This window comes from Bidens hawaiensis, unplaced genomic scaffold (assembly GCF_021521415.1).
Source record: "Bidens hawaiensis isolate Kalapana, Puna unplaced genomic scaffold, B.hawaiensis_p1.1 tig00021044_1, whole genome shotgun sequence".
Taxonomy (NCBI): Eukaryota; Viridiplantae; Streptophyta; class Magnoliopsida; order Asterales; family Asteraceae; genus Bidens; species Bidens hawaiensis.
Window position 1 is genome coordinate 64,430 of NW_027493259.1, and position 15,870 is coordinate 80,299.

General features: G+C 36.3%; 3 protein-coding genes and 1 pseudogene across 3 annotated transcripts; 2 read left to right on the plus strand and 2 right to left on the minus strand.

Moving 5' to 3' along the window:
* Window positions 1-498: 498 nt before the first annotated feature.
* LOC143562650 (eukaryotic translation initiation factor 3 subunit D pseudogene) lies at window positions 499-2,397 on the minus strand (annotated as a pseudogene).
* Window positions 2,398-4,153: 1,756 nt separating this feature from the next.
* Window positions 4,154-5,625, plus strand: LOC143562625 (uncharacterized). The gene is made up of 3 exons (XM_077050374.1): window positions 4,154-4,321; window positions 4,479-4,609; window positions 5,473-5,625. The coding sequence occupies exons 1-3, from the start codon at window positions 4,167-4,169 to the stop codon at window positions 5,478-5,480; spliced, it is 294 nt and encodes a 97-aa protein (XP_076906489.1). The 5' UTR covers window positions 4,154-4,166; the 3' UTR covers window positions 5,481-5,625.
* A 1,382-nt stretch (window positions 5,626-7,007) lies between these two features.
* On the minus strand, window positions 7,008-8,396 carry LOC143562651 (uncharacterized protein At4g28440-like). Its single transcript, XM_077050395.1, has 2 exons — window positions 8,079-8,396; window positions 7,008-7,349 (listed from the first exon to the last, which is right to left on the minus strand). The coding sequence occupies exons 1-2, from the start codon at window positions 8,326-8,328 to the stop codon at window positions 7,159-7,161; spliced, it is 441 nt and encodes a 146-aa protein (XP_076906510.1). The 5' UTR covers window positions 8,329-8,396; the 3' UTR covers window positions 7,008-7,158.
* Window positions 8,397-12,385: 3,989 nt separating this feature from the next.
* LOC143562626 (protein DEHYDRATION-INDUCED 19-like) lies at window positions 12,386-15,440 on the plus strand. The gene is made up of 4 exons (XM_077050375.1): window positions 12,386-12,535; window positions 12,627-12,766; window positions 13,687-14,054; window positions 15,139-15,440. Exons 1-4 carry the CDS (start codon window positions 12,454-12,456, stop codon window positions 15,245-15,247), a joined length of 699 nt encoding a protein of 232 aa, XP_076906490.1. The 5' UTR covers window positions 12,386-12,453; the 3' UTR covers window positions 15,248-15,440.
* The last annotated feature ends 430 nt before the right edge of the window (window positions 15,441-15,870 follow it).

Sequence of the window (15,870 nt, forward strand, 5' to 3'; positions counted from 1 at the left end):
TTGATTCATGTGTGTAAATAAGATGGAAGATTTGAAACCATTAACCAGACTGAAACCGAATAAACAAGAAAGAAATAAGATTTCAAACCAAAATGCCCAACTCAAACTACAGGTCAGTTTTATGTTTTGTAACCAAAAACTACTGTTCGGTTTGGTTCCTTGCCACGAAACCGAACCATATTGACCCTTTTCAGAACCTAACGAGCCAATTTTATTACAGCAAGAGTTTTAAAACACAAACCTAACCAATTTTCTTTAGACCCAAACATTTGAACCCTAAATATAAACCGAAAACAAACAAACCTATCAACTTTCTACACCAACAAAAAAAACATAATTTCGGTTTTGGTTTAGCTCAAGCCCCAAACCGACACACACATCATATAAATTACATGTGATTAAATGTTCGGTTTTAATTCAGTTTAATAAAAACTGAGTGAGTCGGATTCAGAACTTTTAACATTCTTTCACTTGCGAATGCAAATAGATTAACTAAACTATATAGAAAAAAAACAACCATAAACAAACAGCAAGTAATTAAGTATAACGCATCCATCCCCTTACATATCAAAAACAAAATATCTCATAGGTCTTCAAAAACAAATAACAAAAGAAACTAACTCAACTTCAGTACCAAAACAAGTAACATAAAAAAGTAATACCTTTCAAGCTTCAGCTTTAACTTCCTTAGCTTCCGCATCATCTTTCGCTCCGTTTTCATCCACCCGATCACCATTCTCCACAGGCGGCTGCACCTGTTCATCCTCAGGCAACGGCTCTTCAACATAATCATTCTCAAACGCATCAACCGGAACCTCATAAATCCTCACTTGCGGCTTCTGCGGATCCTTAACCAACACATACTTCCCTTCATTCAACTTCATACACAAATCCACAATCGACTTCACAATCCCCCACATATTCGCGGTATTCAAATTAATCTGCCCCGCAAACTCCCTCGGCTTATACCCAACAACCGCCAGTATAACATGATTAAAATGATCACGAGTATGAACCCGTGTCACATACCCCAGTTTCATCATATCAGCACTAGCTAAAATCGCCTGCGCAGTCCACTTAGCTATCTTGTTAGCATTGTTCTTCAACTCGGTTGCCAAAACCGCACCCCTTTGAGTATCCAACTTCCTCCTCCAGTCAACACCCGAGTACTTCGGGTCAAACTCATTCAAAGCATTCAACGTCAAAAACGACTTCTGATTATTAATATCCATATAACTCTGAACCTCACACCTCACCACCAAATTCGTATCATTATCAAGCTTCCACCGCCTGTAACGATACCCAACAGACGCCACTTCCTCACCTTCACCCGCAAACGGATTCGGCTCATCAAAACTCACCTTATTCCCATCTCTAACCAACACCTGCTGCGAAAAGTTTTGATTAATATACGCCGCTTCAACCGACAACGAATGCGCAGAGTTAATATCGTCCTTCGCCTCAGGCAACGGCTCCTGCGAAGTCTCATTAACCGACAACAAATCAAGCTGCGACCCATCCCGCTTATCGAAAAACAACTTATTCCCAACCCTTTGAATCACAATGTCCCACGAGTAAACCGACCTAGGCGCGCACATTAGCGTCGACAAAATCGAATCAGTTGCGAACACAGTCGCCTTATCCTCATTCGCTAACCTACGAATAATCGGATCATCAGTAGTAGTAACCTTAAAAAAGTTCCTATTCTTAAAACGCTCTAGACGACGCTCGTTCTTTGGGGTAACGCGATCGTAGGTTTTGTCATACGGTTCGAGGGAACCGCAGACGAGTAAATCTTCGGGTTCGGGGACATTGTAGGATAATTTGGTAAATGTGGAAAAAGGGATCTGATCAAGCATATTCCACTCGGGTTGAATATCCACAGATGATTTAAAAACAGCAGCTTCACGCCTAGGGTTATTATTACCACCAGACCGGTTCGCGTGGTACAACCGGTCACGGCGAGCACGTTGTTTTTCAGCTTCGCGTTTCTTCGCCTCGACTTCTTCGTCACGGCGTTGTGGAAGCTGGTTGCGGTTGTTTTGGAACCGCCATTTAGGGCCGAACTTAGGGCGTGGTGGTGGTTTGCCGTCGACGAGGCGGAAGGTGGCGTCGTCGTCGGGGTTAAGGGGCCCACCGAAGGAGTCGTCGGTGGTGAAGTCGAAGGCGGAGTCGGTGGGACGTTGGTTGTTGGGGCGGGTGTTGGGGTTGGACCGGGTCCAGTCGGCGATGCGGCCGAGTTTGTCGGAGCGGGAGAAGGGTGCGAAGGGGACGTTGGTGGAGTCGGTGGAGTCGGGTGGGCCCCAGCCGTCGGGGTTGAACGGAACATCGTTGATTTCGAAGCCTACCATGGTGGTTGTTGGTGATTGTTTTGGGATGGTGGGTGTGGAGATGGAGACGAGAATGAGAATGGTGGAGGTGATATGAGGCGTTGGAAACCCTAGATTATGATGGTGTTTTGTGAAAGGAAGTTACAATATTAGCCCTTTGTTGTGCTTCTTATTACTCTTCTCTACCATCACTTATTATTATTATTATTAGGAATTTTTACATATTTCCCTTTGCTAAATACCCTTAATTACATATATCCTCATCTCCGAAAATCAATTACATATTTTCCCTTTTTATATGTGTTAGGAAGGAGAAATATGTAATTATTTTTTTAGTTTTGGGAAAATATTTAATTAAGGATGTTAGGAAGGGTAAATATGTAAATGCCCCTTATTATTATTATTATCATCATCATTTAACGGCCGACGAATCTTTCGAATGAGCTAGTGATTAAATTCACCATATTGGGATATAATCATCTTTTGATTCGGTAAAAACTCTCACCTAAAGCCAACGCTCATTAACACTCGCCTAAATGCAAAGCTCGTTTAGTTCAATGATCCAACTAGTGAAAGCCACATACCCGTCTAGTCTCTCATCATCATCCTACTACCTCTGAAACTAAATGTTGGGGGCATGAGTCAAACATGAAACACCAAATCTCTCTCTTACCATTTTACCACCAGCTCACTGGCATCACTTTTTACTATTATTTCATTTTTCTTATTATAGTTAATGTGTTATCAATTTTATTAAACATTTACTTATATTTTAAGTTTTTCTTTTCATTTATTACATAACCATGAATTTACGGCGCACTTCGCTACACACGGTTTTAAAAGAAAACTACGAATTGTTTTCACGAGGTTTAACAAATTGCTTGTTTGATAATAAGGTGCTACACGCCTTACACTTTATTTATACAAACTTTTAATATAGAGATGCCTAAATTCGAGGTGTTACAAAATGAGAGAAAAAAAGGCTCTGAAGAAAGACTGTTTGGGCTAGTAACCACTCATTAGCATCACGGTCTAGTATTATGGCAAGATTTTATGACACCAAACTTGTGGAAACAAAGTGTTGGTATAAAACAGGAACTGAAGAGTGCAGGTAGATATAAGTAAGTCATTTAAAAGTGTGGTCAGGAATAGGAAGATCACTCTCTTTTGGATCGAAACGGTGGAACAAGGATGACCGATTTTACATATGTTGCCCACTTATGTCCCAACTCCCAACTCAAGAGTGTGAAAACGCGCAAGGTATTAAAACAACTAGTGATGTATAGGGGTGAAACATGTGGATTGTAGGGGCATGGAACCGAGCACCATTCACGTTAGCTGAAATAGAAGAGTTGAGAAACCTTCTTTTGACATGCCAACGGTGTTTGTTTAATGAAGAAACATATGATATAGCTACGTGTTTTCTAGGAATAATTGGGTTCCAAAAAGGTTCACATTCTATCACGGAGGGCATAAATGGAAATAATATCATTCTTTATGTCGTTAGCTAAAAGAAACATGAATGTCCCATTGATCATTTGTCTACTTTGTGGTGAGACAGAAGAATCAGTGGAACATATTTTCGTATCTTAAAGTTTCGCTCGAGCAACTTGACAATTGGTATCACAATGGTGTAAGCAACCATTTACACGTTTAGTATTCGTGATATTTCGTTTGATGGTTATTGAAAGTTTTTTTTTTCTTTTTTGTAAATTGAAAATTTATCTTAAGTAAATAAATAATAATAATAATAATAATAAAAGGAAAAGAAAAATCAATCCCGTTTTAAGTGTGAAGGGTTCCGAAACCCTGCAATAGAGGCATCGTCGGAATCTAATGGCGGCAGCCGTGATAGCCAGGTCCGTTCTCCGTTCCGCCACCGTCAGAGCATCAGCATCTAGAATCTCCTCCGGCAGTATTAAACATGCTGGTTCCACCAATGCCACACGTTCACCCTTCTCCATTCGCACTCAATCTCATCGCATGTTCAGGTAATCCTTGATATTTGCAATTTAGAATTTTCACATATGGTTGATGATTCATATTAGCTCCTGATTATTATTTGGTTCACCGAATATTAATATAAGTTACAATATCATTTTCTTTTATAATGTTAACATCAAACTTTTTATTATGAAAATGAATTAGGTCACCTGTAGTCGAGATGAGTAGTTTTGCTATGGAATCATTGTTGCCATTTCACACAGCCACTGCTTCTGCATTAATGACTTCAATGCTTTCTTCTACTGCTCCCTGTACTTGTGCTTGGCTTATTGATGGTATATATATATATATATTTTCTAAACTTCAATGCTAAATTCGATCATTTTTATTTCTTATAATTGTTTGGATTTGGGTCGTATCATAGATACATACATACATACACACACTCTTGGTAGAATTTAAATCATGCATATTATTCTATTAGATTGCATACAAGTAAAACTGCCATTTCGATGGCTTCGTTGTTTGTTTTATGCAACTGATTCCAATCTCGGTTACCTGGTTTTTTGTTGCAAACCAATCAGTGTTCTTTACAAGTATAAAAACTACAGTTTGTAAGAATGAACACTTTTTGGTAACTCATGGAAATTTAAAACACACACAAAGCTACTTACTCTTCTATATATAATGTTTTTTTTCATTCAAGGGTGATGTTTTTTTTTTGTCACAACAAACCGATGTGATGGTTTGGGAAGCTAACCGTGCTTTAGTTTACTTCTCTAGATTACCTCGAGTATGTGCTTTGTCGTGTTAAAAGTGAAGTATTATTGCATCCTTTGCACAAATATGTTGTTATGGTTTCTAGATATATTGAAAGTTAACTGTCTATTTGTTGTTGCAAATGGTTACTGTTAGGTCATAACTTATGGGGCTTTGGCTTACACGAACTTAGCTTTAGGATTAATATCTAGATCAAGTGCATACATAAACACAATAATATAGTAACCCAATGAACAGGGTTTATGAGAGGCTGATAATTTATGCTTGATTTGATCAAGATTATACATTTAAGGGCCTTGTTGGTTAATTAAGTTACATATTATTATTTTTCGTTTTTTGATGTAACTGGTTTAGTAAGATGAATCTCCTATACAATATATTGTGCTGAAACTCATTAAGTTGGTTATTGACTTTGCAGATTCTTAACGCTGGGATTGTTCTGAGAGATTTATGTAGGGTAATTTCCTGCTTTTTTTTTATTTCTGAATCTGGTTACGAAACTCGATGCTGATTCAATAGTTTTCTTTTTTCTTTCAAGATTTTGTATTACTTCATGTGATGTGAAGAGACCGTGCCCTAGTGTTTTGGGTCATTAAATTACCGGTTTTGTAGAATTTAAACTCATCTCTATTAGTTGTTCTTGAAGACTAAAAGTAAATATAAATAACTTTGAATTTTATCATCGGTCTCATACCTGTTTACTAGGTGAATTTGTTTAATGTAGCTGAGAGTGTTTAATGGGTCAAAAAGGAGGAATTTGTTAGTGTGGGACTGTGGGTTATACTTTTTTTGCTTGTTTATTTTTAATTAATTTATGAAGTTTGATTAAAAAGTTATATCAATGGTCACTTGAAAAAATGGAAGCATGATTAGAGCCATATGATCTCCATCTACAATTCTTGGTATTCCCTTTTCATTTGATCAGCCATTCGTCTGTATTTTCTACCGTATAACTAATCACGTTAGGGATCAATTCAGATCGAGTTGACGAGTCATTACATCACTCATTTATGTGTGCCAAATGCATTAACCTTAATCTGGACACTTAAAATTGTGTAACCGTTGGCATAAATGTGTAAACCATTCATCCAACACCATTAGTCAAGCAAGTTTACAAAATGTAGTCAAGTTGTAAATGGGTTATAAACAGTCTGGAAAATGGGTTGTTGGCATGTTTAACTAAATGGTTAGAATTATCAAATCGTACACGACCCATTTAATTAGATACTTGCCTATCGAATATAACTATCTAAAATACAGTTGATTTATTAGATATAGTACATATCAAAAGCAACAAAGAGAGGAGACAAATACTCGATTCATTGCATAAAACACAAAGATTAGGAATGTGTTAACTTTTTTCTGAGTGAAATACATCTTAAAATCCCACATATTGCTCACTTTGTGAGACTCAAAACTGCAATAATTTGGTGAGGATAAACACCATTTACCAATAGACCAAGAAGCCATTGGCTAGTTGACCCACAAAAACACTTGGCCACTAAACCACTAACATAGATGTACAACTAACTGAAATAAACATGAATAAAATGACACTTCAGCCCCTAGAAATATTATCGTCACATTGCTACGATGGATTTCACTGTTACCAGACAAACGAATAGGTGGAAAAGATTAATAAAACCCAAACCTTCCAACCACTCGACATAAATGACATGGCGTTCCAGTTGAAGTACACGTTTTTCTGTCACCAGTAAAATCTGGACCATTTGCAAAGCACTAGTTGTACTTGTAATGACTTTGGGCTGTTTTGTTTTTGAGTAAATTTAGTGTGAATGTACAGCACAAAACCGGTCAAAATCAGTCCTAAGAATATTCACTGAAACAAATGTATATCATAGGAGACGATGTACCAAACAAAGGAGGTACATACAATAATTTACAGATTACTATAAACAAGAAAAAGGCATCCAAGCATATAAACCAAAAGAGAATTCAAAACATGATCCTTTGACAAAGAAGCCACCAGACAAATATGGTTCTGTTCACCATAAACAATATCAACACCAAATACTAAACTAACCCCATCCTGCAGCACACACCCACAGATAGATGCATGGCAAAAACCCAACAATATATGAAATCATTCTTCAACAACGTTAACCAATTCATATTCCACCAGAGACAAGTTGTTGTCCTCTTTCACAGTGAAACTTGCAGGCTCAGTCACTTCAACAAGCCCCCATTTATCAACAGCTAGTCTCATTGACCCTTTAAACATATCAATCTTCGCGTTACGGATAATCACTGTTGTTTCAGGCTTCATCAAATCAACTGCAGAATTCACATTATCATCAGCATCAACATTAACACCAATATATAAACAGAATATTGCAAGAATTGAACATGAACGAAACCATTCAACAGTCGATGCAAAGAAACACATGTTCACTGGATTGTATAACATTATCATCTTTATCAAATTCAATAAATGAACTTGCACCAAATAACACTGGTCAAATCTTATAATCATAACATTCAGTATTTTAACAATCAGTTCAAGGCTGCAATTAATCGCAGATTACTCACTAATCTCCGGGCTGCCGATGCGTTTTCAACTAATCGAACCCTAAATCGTTAATCAGTCAAAAGCGGTCAAATTTCAGTCAAAATCTTCTAAGTATTTGAAAATTTTATACTTATTAATCCAACCGGACCCGGATCCCTTCGAACCCGAGTATCCAACCCAAAACAACCCTTTTTGAATTTGACCCGTTTCAACCATAACCATTTCTGACCCATGGCTCGTTCAGACCCGACCCAACCAAAAACAACCCTTTTTGAATATGACCCGTTTCAACCCTAACCCATTCCAACCCTAACCATTTATGACCCGACCCGGCCCGGCCCAACCAAAAACAACCCTTTTCGAATTTGACCCGCTCCAACCCTAACAACACATAGGTTTAAAAATAACATATAAAATTCGAATCCGATTAATCAACCACTAGCTAGTAACCCACAACAATTGATTAACATAAACATACAAATCAAACTTCAAACCTTGAGCGTTACGTGCAGTGAACAGAATAGTGCCAGTTTCATCACCAATAAGACACTCAGCAATTCGGGTCGGGGCACGGTTATTAAACGACGACGTGTTACGAGGCTTCTTGTCTAGAACGGTGGTCGAAGACAAGACCTTTACCACCAGATTGTTGCCGTTGGTTCCAGGCTTCAAATCACTCACCTTCGAAAACACCGGCTTCCTCTTCACCACTCCGCCAGCCGCCGCCGCCGCCGTGTCCGACATCGTCTAAGGTTTTGTTTGTCGGTGGATGCAAAACCCTAACCTTAAAATCGAGTGAGAAATTAACATTTGGTTTGGGGTAATTTATACTTTAGTCCCCTTGAGAATATAGTTTGAGGCATTTGTTTATCCCTTTGTATTTTGATATATTTAGTTTTAACCCTAAAGTTGAAATTACATTTATTATGGTAGACCTGAAAAACCGTAACTTAAACCCAATTAACTTGAATTCAAATGAGTCAGTTATCATCAGGTCATTTTTTCACAACAAAAAACTAGAACTGGACCTGAAATATCAGAAGAAAATAATCCTAACATTTATTGTCTTTTATTTGTAGATTGATCTTGGTTTGGAGTCTTTAGTATTTGAAATATTATGTTTTATAGTTAGTTTTGGGGCTTTTGAACATTATCGTATAATGTTTGAATTTTATGATATTTATTTAGTAGCGTGATGATATTTTGTGATTAGATTTTTTTTTCATTTAACATATAAACCTAAAAAACGAACTAACCTGAACCCGACCAACTCGAATTTACGTGGGTCGGTTATCAACTTATCATGTCACCTTTTCCTAGCCAAAACCCAAACAACTTAACTTGAAAAATAACTCGAAGAACACCCCTACCCTGACAGGATTTTGATTGATTAATAACAAGCATTCACAGCAAAATATAAACTTAGCATGATATTGTAATTTGTAATACAAGACTAAAGGAAAATACTTATTTCTAGTCTAACCATTTCATTTCAAAACAGAAGTTTTTAAAGTCTTCCCAAAGCTCAAATTCAACTTCTAATCCAACAGTAGTAAAGCGGCCGTATGGAAGGAGTACCTGAAATATTTCTGAAAATAATTTGTAACAAGAGCGTTTTTGGCATGTTATGTTTTAAAGATTTTAAACAATAATCCCCACCAATATCCATATGTAGGTAGATTAAACATTTTTAAAACACAAAAGTTAAAGCTTAACCTTAGGCTATGGGGTATACTTCAACCCATCTAAATTCCACATAAGTTCCACATCATCAATTTTTTCTTTTTCACTATATTCATCCAAAGGAAAAGGAAATGGTTTAATCCATTTAAGGCATAATTAATATAAAAAATCAATTAGTAATTAATACATAATTAATACATATTGTTCATTTTAACCTGTTAAAAGCATAACCCATGGGCCTTTTTAATACACTTTAACACAAGTGGGGAGTGGTTTAATCCATCTTTAAAGTGTCATGTCACTTAACCTATGTAGGAGTTAAAGTATATGGCCTTATGTTACTAGGTGAGCAAAGATTTTGAGGTTTGTTAAAACGTTGTTAGGATTGATAGCACGCTTAATAGATGGATGTGCGTATATAAACGATAAACGAGCCCAATAAATAGTATGATGTAATGATAACCAAATGATTAATTAATCATGATTGAATTATTGTTATCATACGTACCATGCATACGCGTTTAAGCTTGATCCACCAAGGTGTGCACCCCTTGATAGCCTATCATCTACATTCTACACACTCTAAAGTCACACACTAAGCCGTACATGTGAACAACCTATATATAGGCAAACTTCACACTTATGACACATTTATGCATATGAAGGTCATATTTATGACACATTTATGCATATGAAGGTCATTCATACATATGAGCTCCATACACAAACATTCATGCGTATGAGCTACACCACTTCTTACACATTCAACATTTCAACACATGACTATATCTAGTCTATTTACGCAACAATGGGCACACAAACATGTACTAACAAGAATAACTTTGGGAAGCAAGTGATTCCAACTGAAGAATATCCACACCAAGCAAGGCTTGTGTTTGGATGCTGGTCATGCCCGATGAAGAAACGTGAATCGACTCACTGGTAGACGATCTACTTTCCTCGGGTGTGATTATGCTTTCTCACCGATGGATCTCTGGAATCTGGATTCTTCCACCTACAAAATGAACAGCACCGTAAACTTACCCCTCAGAAAGGGACAGAGGGGTCCTCTTTGGGGTAACCCTCCGGTGTGAGAATAAGAATTTGTAGGAGAAGATAATAATATGAGAGTAAGGAAATTGGAGTGTATTGCTTAATATAGCTGAATACTGTGTAATTGAGTGTGTCCTCCTTGTGGAGTTGATGTGGTATTTATAGTGCTAGGGTTTCCACTGATTGGACTCAGCCTTGTTGGCCTCCTCCAATTGCTTTGCGCCACGTGTCCTTGGGACACCTGGTGCTTTTTCATTGGTTATAATCACGTGGTAGCACATGGGTTTTGCTGAGCTGTCAACATCAGCATATTCTTATTCCTTAAAAAGATACCTTCTGGAAGGTTGTCTGACGTGCACAATCAAGGTTGCCCTAATCCTGATTTGGATAAGGACGAGGTTGATTGTGCATGTGTGATGCGCGCCTATCCTGAAGATGCGCGAGGTCTTCTCTTTATTCTCACGCGCAAATGTTTCATGCGCAGATGTGATATGCACAAGCATGTGATATGCGCCACGCGCGGATGCGCCACGCGCAGATGTGATGCGTGAGCATATGTGATGCGTGAGCATATGTGATGCCTGAGCATGTGACGCATGAGCATATGTGATATGCGTGAGCATATGTTATATGCGTCATGCGCATAGGTTTTGGCTTTGTGCCTTCATAATATCTTGATTTCAAGCCTCGTCTATATCTTGTGGGTTGACCCGCCTCGCTCGGTGTTGAGGCGGGTACATACCTCTTCACCCGACAATGTTAAGAACACACCCTCACAAAATTCTCTTTACTTAGTGATCTTTGGGTGTATGGATGATAAGATTAGAACAATTTGTAGAGCAAATTAAAAATAACAAGGGATGGTAATTTGTAAGTGTTCTAGATTTGTTCATCACCTCTCTCTCTCTCTCTCTCTCTCTCTCTCTCTCTCTCCTCCTTAAGCACAAGACTTTTCTTGCCCCTCTTCAAACCAATTTCTTGCAACACTTTGAAGTGAAAAGCATGTCAATAATTACGCTTAAGATGTAGAGATAAGAAGTACAACCACTAGTCAAGTGCTTATTGATTATGATCATATATTATATGTAGTATACCTTGCATAATAGCCAACATCAACCAGTGATGACATCCCTTTTCCTTCCCCTAACCTCGGGTGTCTTCTTATTTGAAACAACTACATTAAAAAATATAAGAAAAATCACGACCTTCCATTTTTCGTGCTCAACCTCATGTTGGCGACCTTCCCCTTTTGTTGCAGGTTGCCTTTTTGTTGTCCTAAGACGACCTCCAAAGAGAAATGGTTTCTCAAGGTGTGACAGTTTACTCATCCCTACATTGATGAGACCACCGGCCCAAGAGGGTGACTTGACAAGTAGTCCCTCTGATCAAGAACCAACACTCTATCCCCCGTAACACATTAAGATTGATGAAAATATTACACTTATAGAAAAATATAAAGGATAGTTGAGTTTTTAAAAGGTAAATAATAAATAATTTTATATGTCATGCGTTTTATCTACTTCACGGGTAATACAAAATTAACAAAATAAGTAACTAATTTAAAGTTTTCTTTTTCTAACTCTAATAATTCAAAGTTAAGAATCGTAAAAACAATTCATATCTATTTTGTCCCTTTAACCACTCACTCGTTTACACTATATCACCACCTATGTAAGTAATCGTTTGCCGATGAATAATAAATTAATAATCCTTCGTTTAAGTGTTTAAGGTGAAACATCCTAAGATTTCAATTTAAAAAGTGAGAGGTCTTAAGTTCAAGTAACACGTATATGAAAATTGGTTTGCGCCTTTCAGGTTGGTCAGGCTTGATTATTTAGGCCGTTAAAGAAAATTGTAAGTAATGATTCGATAATTACGATATTTAAGTTTGTAACCTACACCATATAAGACAGAAACAGAAAGAAATGAAAAATGAAATTATATATTTCTTCTCCTTCCTCTCCTAAACAAAACAAACTGCTTGTAAATTCAAATCTTTTTTTACAGAATCCATTGAATTAAATATTATTATTCATTTTATAACCATTCATTTTATAACCACCTGATGGAATCATCCTCCTTTTGCTTATAAAATTAATTTCAACGTCTTCTCTCTCTCTCAACCTACACCATATGGATTCCGATTTCTGGACCGCTCGTCTCGCCACCGCCAAACGCCAATTCACGACCCAACATCATCAGACATCTCACCTAGGTTTCATTTATTATTATTATTATTATTATTATTCATTTTTACCAATTAAGGTTGTTTTTGTGTTGATTTTTATTATTGATTGGTTTTGTAGATCGGTTGAACGTTGATGATTTCGATGTGGAAGAAGAGATCCGACCCGATTTCCCTTGCCCGTATTGCTATGAGGATTTTGATATCGGGTCCTTGTGTTCTCATCTGGAAGATGAACACTCTTGTGAATCTAGAACCACTGTATGTAATTATCTTCTTTCACTTTTCTTGTTTCTCGAAAATTGATGTTAAAAAGCTTTGATTTTTATTTTATTTTATTATTATTATTATTTTATTTTTTTTTAAATGGGTGATTTGAAGTTTGATTTGGGTTTGTTTATTTTTGGCAAAGTTTGGGGAAAAGTTTTATTTTTTGGGTAATATTTGTGTTTATATGTTAAGAAGAAGTCAGTAAAAGATTATGTTTGTTTGGTAATTAATATGAATCATCATCCATCATATGCTTTATCTTTAGTTCATGCAAGTTCCTATTTTTAGAACTATATTTTCATAGGATTTTTGGTTTGTTTTCTTCTACTTGAAATCAGAATCTTTTATTAAAAAAAGAGGCTTTTTTGTGCTTATCAAAAGATTAGGTTAGAATTTTATGCAATTTTGTAGGGTATACATGAAGGTTCCTATCATATTATTGACTTTGTTACAGATTTTGCTCTAAGCTTCATTTTTTATACTTTATTTTAATATCATATATTATATTATTCCTACCCTCTTATAACAGTTTCAAATTTCAAAATTAAGATTAAGACTAAGTAAAACGATAATTAATGCTATATTTTGTAAAAGATTACCTTATTTAAATATGACAGAATAAAACCATTTCAACCATGTAGCTTTATTTGGAATTATTTCTAAATAAGGTGTAAATGTGCGGAGCCAAGGCGCCAAGCCAAATTATATTAAGCTTGAGCTTGTATTCATTACAAATTGTTGATATAGTTGCTTATGTTGAGCTGTTGAGGGGTAATCTAGACATTCAGTGGAAGTTAAAACAATTTCTGCTAACCGTGCGTAATGTCGTAGATAAATTCTTGTGCTTTTTTTAGTTACCGATTGTTTCTATCTACATGAATTCACATTTTTATTATAATATCTTTTTACAGATTTGCCCGGTTTGTTCGATTAAAGTGACGAGAGACATGTTAAGCCACATCACTCTGCAACATGGACACTTATTCAAATTACAAAGACGTCGTCGGCTTCGTAGGGTTGGTGTCCCCAACAGTCAGACACTTTCCCTTTTGGGAAGAGATCTTAGAGAGGCTCACCTGCAAGTGCTTCTTGGCGGCAATGGTGGCGGTAGTGGTGGTGGTTATAGGTTGTCATCTAATATCGCCAACTCAGCTTCACTATCCGATCCTTTCCTTTCATCATTGGTTCTTAACTTTCCTGGCTCTGAAGCTGAAGAAATCAATAAATCTAATCTTGATCAAACTTCAATTAAGACTCCTCAACATATATGGAAATCAAGGTACACTATTCATTTAGCGCTGTTTGTTCTTCTAATCCTATCGCTTGGTTTTTTTTTCCTTCAAACCAAGCTCAAAACTTGGTATATATTAGCCCAACAAAAAGTTATAATGTCAAATATACCCATTTTCAAATTTTAGACGCTACACCCTCACTTAAAAACTTGCATTAGGATACGAGTAAGGGTGTAAATGAGCCACGCCGCTCAAGAAATACTCGTGATCTGCTCGCTAAAAGGTTGAATCGAGCCGAGCTTGACCTTGAGTCTTTCATATATTTGGTTTTTTATGTAATATATTAAATATTTATTTTAATAATAATAATAATAAATTATTATTATTATTATTATTATATAAACCTATCAAATGAATAACTAAATAATATATATTATGTTGATTAAGTTATATATAAAAAATAAGTGTAAAATCATATTAGTTATTTAATAAATAATAAAGATTTACTGAATTCAAATAATCCCAACTATTGCGTATTGGCCGGCAACAATTCTAACTAACGAAATGTTCAGTGACAGTCCCACCTTTTAACATAGTTTCTCACAACTATCCCATACTAAAGTAATCCTAACAACGTTAGTTTTTTTGATGACGTGGCAAGCCATCTTGTCAAAAATCTTCCTTATGTGTCGAATAACTATTCACAAACTGAACTTGAGCTTTAGAAATATAGCTTGAAACGAGCCAAGCTCGAGCTCTAGTAAGTTAAATGTGTCGGGCTTGGGTCTAGTCGAACTCAGCTCATTTACACCCCTAGATGTGAGGATACGAGTGTTTGGGGAAGTAAAAGGGTATAATGGTCATATTATAATGTAGTTTATGAAATGGGTAAATATGAAATGTAAGTATTTTGAATGGGTTTCTTTATATTAATTTTGTTGGATGAATATGATATTATGGAATTTTTTAGGGTATAATATATATAAATTTGCCCCTTCAGCTCGTTTAGCAGCTAAAGAAGAACTTGTTTAAGTGGGTTAGAAGCCACCAAAGTCTACTTTAATAAATCATTTTATTTAGTGATATGGTCACAAGAAAGTAAACCTCTAACTGTGTGTTTCTGTGTCACAGTTTTGATCCTTCATTGAGTTCTGAAGAGCGGGAAAAGAGAAGGAGACAGGCGACAGGTCGAGCGGTTTTTCTGCAAGATGTGCTCGTATCAACGCTTTTTGCTGATTAAACTTGATAACGAGAGCGAGAGCTGAGTAAGTAGTTTGCAAATATAATGATGTCATATTATTTGATTAAGCAGATTACATCTGTTCTAAAAATCCCCATCCGTTTTTTCATTGGCTCTCGCCCGGTGTTGTATGAGCAAAAACATGACCTTGCCAAAGAAGTTGGTAATATTTATTTCTTATTCATTGTGTTTATGTTTATGTCACAAAAGTCGGTTTTGTAAGCAGTTTTCACGCCAGTGGGTTTGATATTTTAATGGGTGTGAGGACCGGAAAAACGGGTAATCCCCATCCATTTTTTCATTGGCTCTCGCCCGGTGTTGAGCAAAAGAAGTTGGTAATATTTATTTCTTATTCATGGTATAAAATCAATAGATTCATCAGTTAATATTCTTAATAATAAAGATTACCATACTTAGGACTAGATCATTCATTGTAAGTTGTTCTTGTTGGGATGTCTGTATGCCTTAAAAACTTAAAGCATGTTGTTCTTGTTGGGATGTCATAATGCCTTAAAAAAACTTATTTTGAGCATATTTAAAGTTAAAGATACTTTAATAGTCTCGGCCCCTTCTAGTTGGGGAGATGCATAGTACTTAATTACGTGTGGTATATAAGATAATTA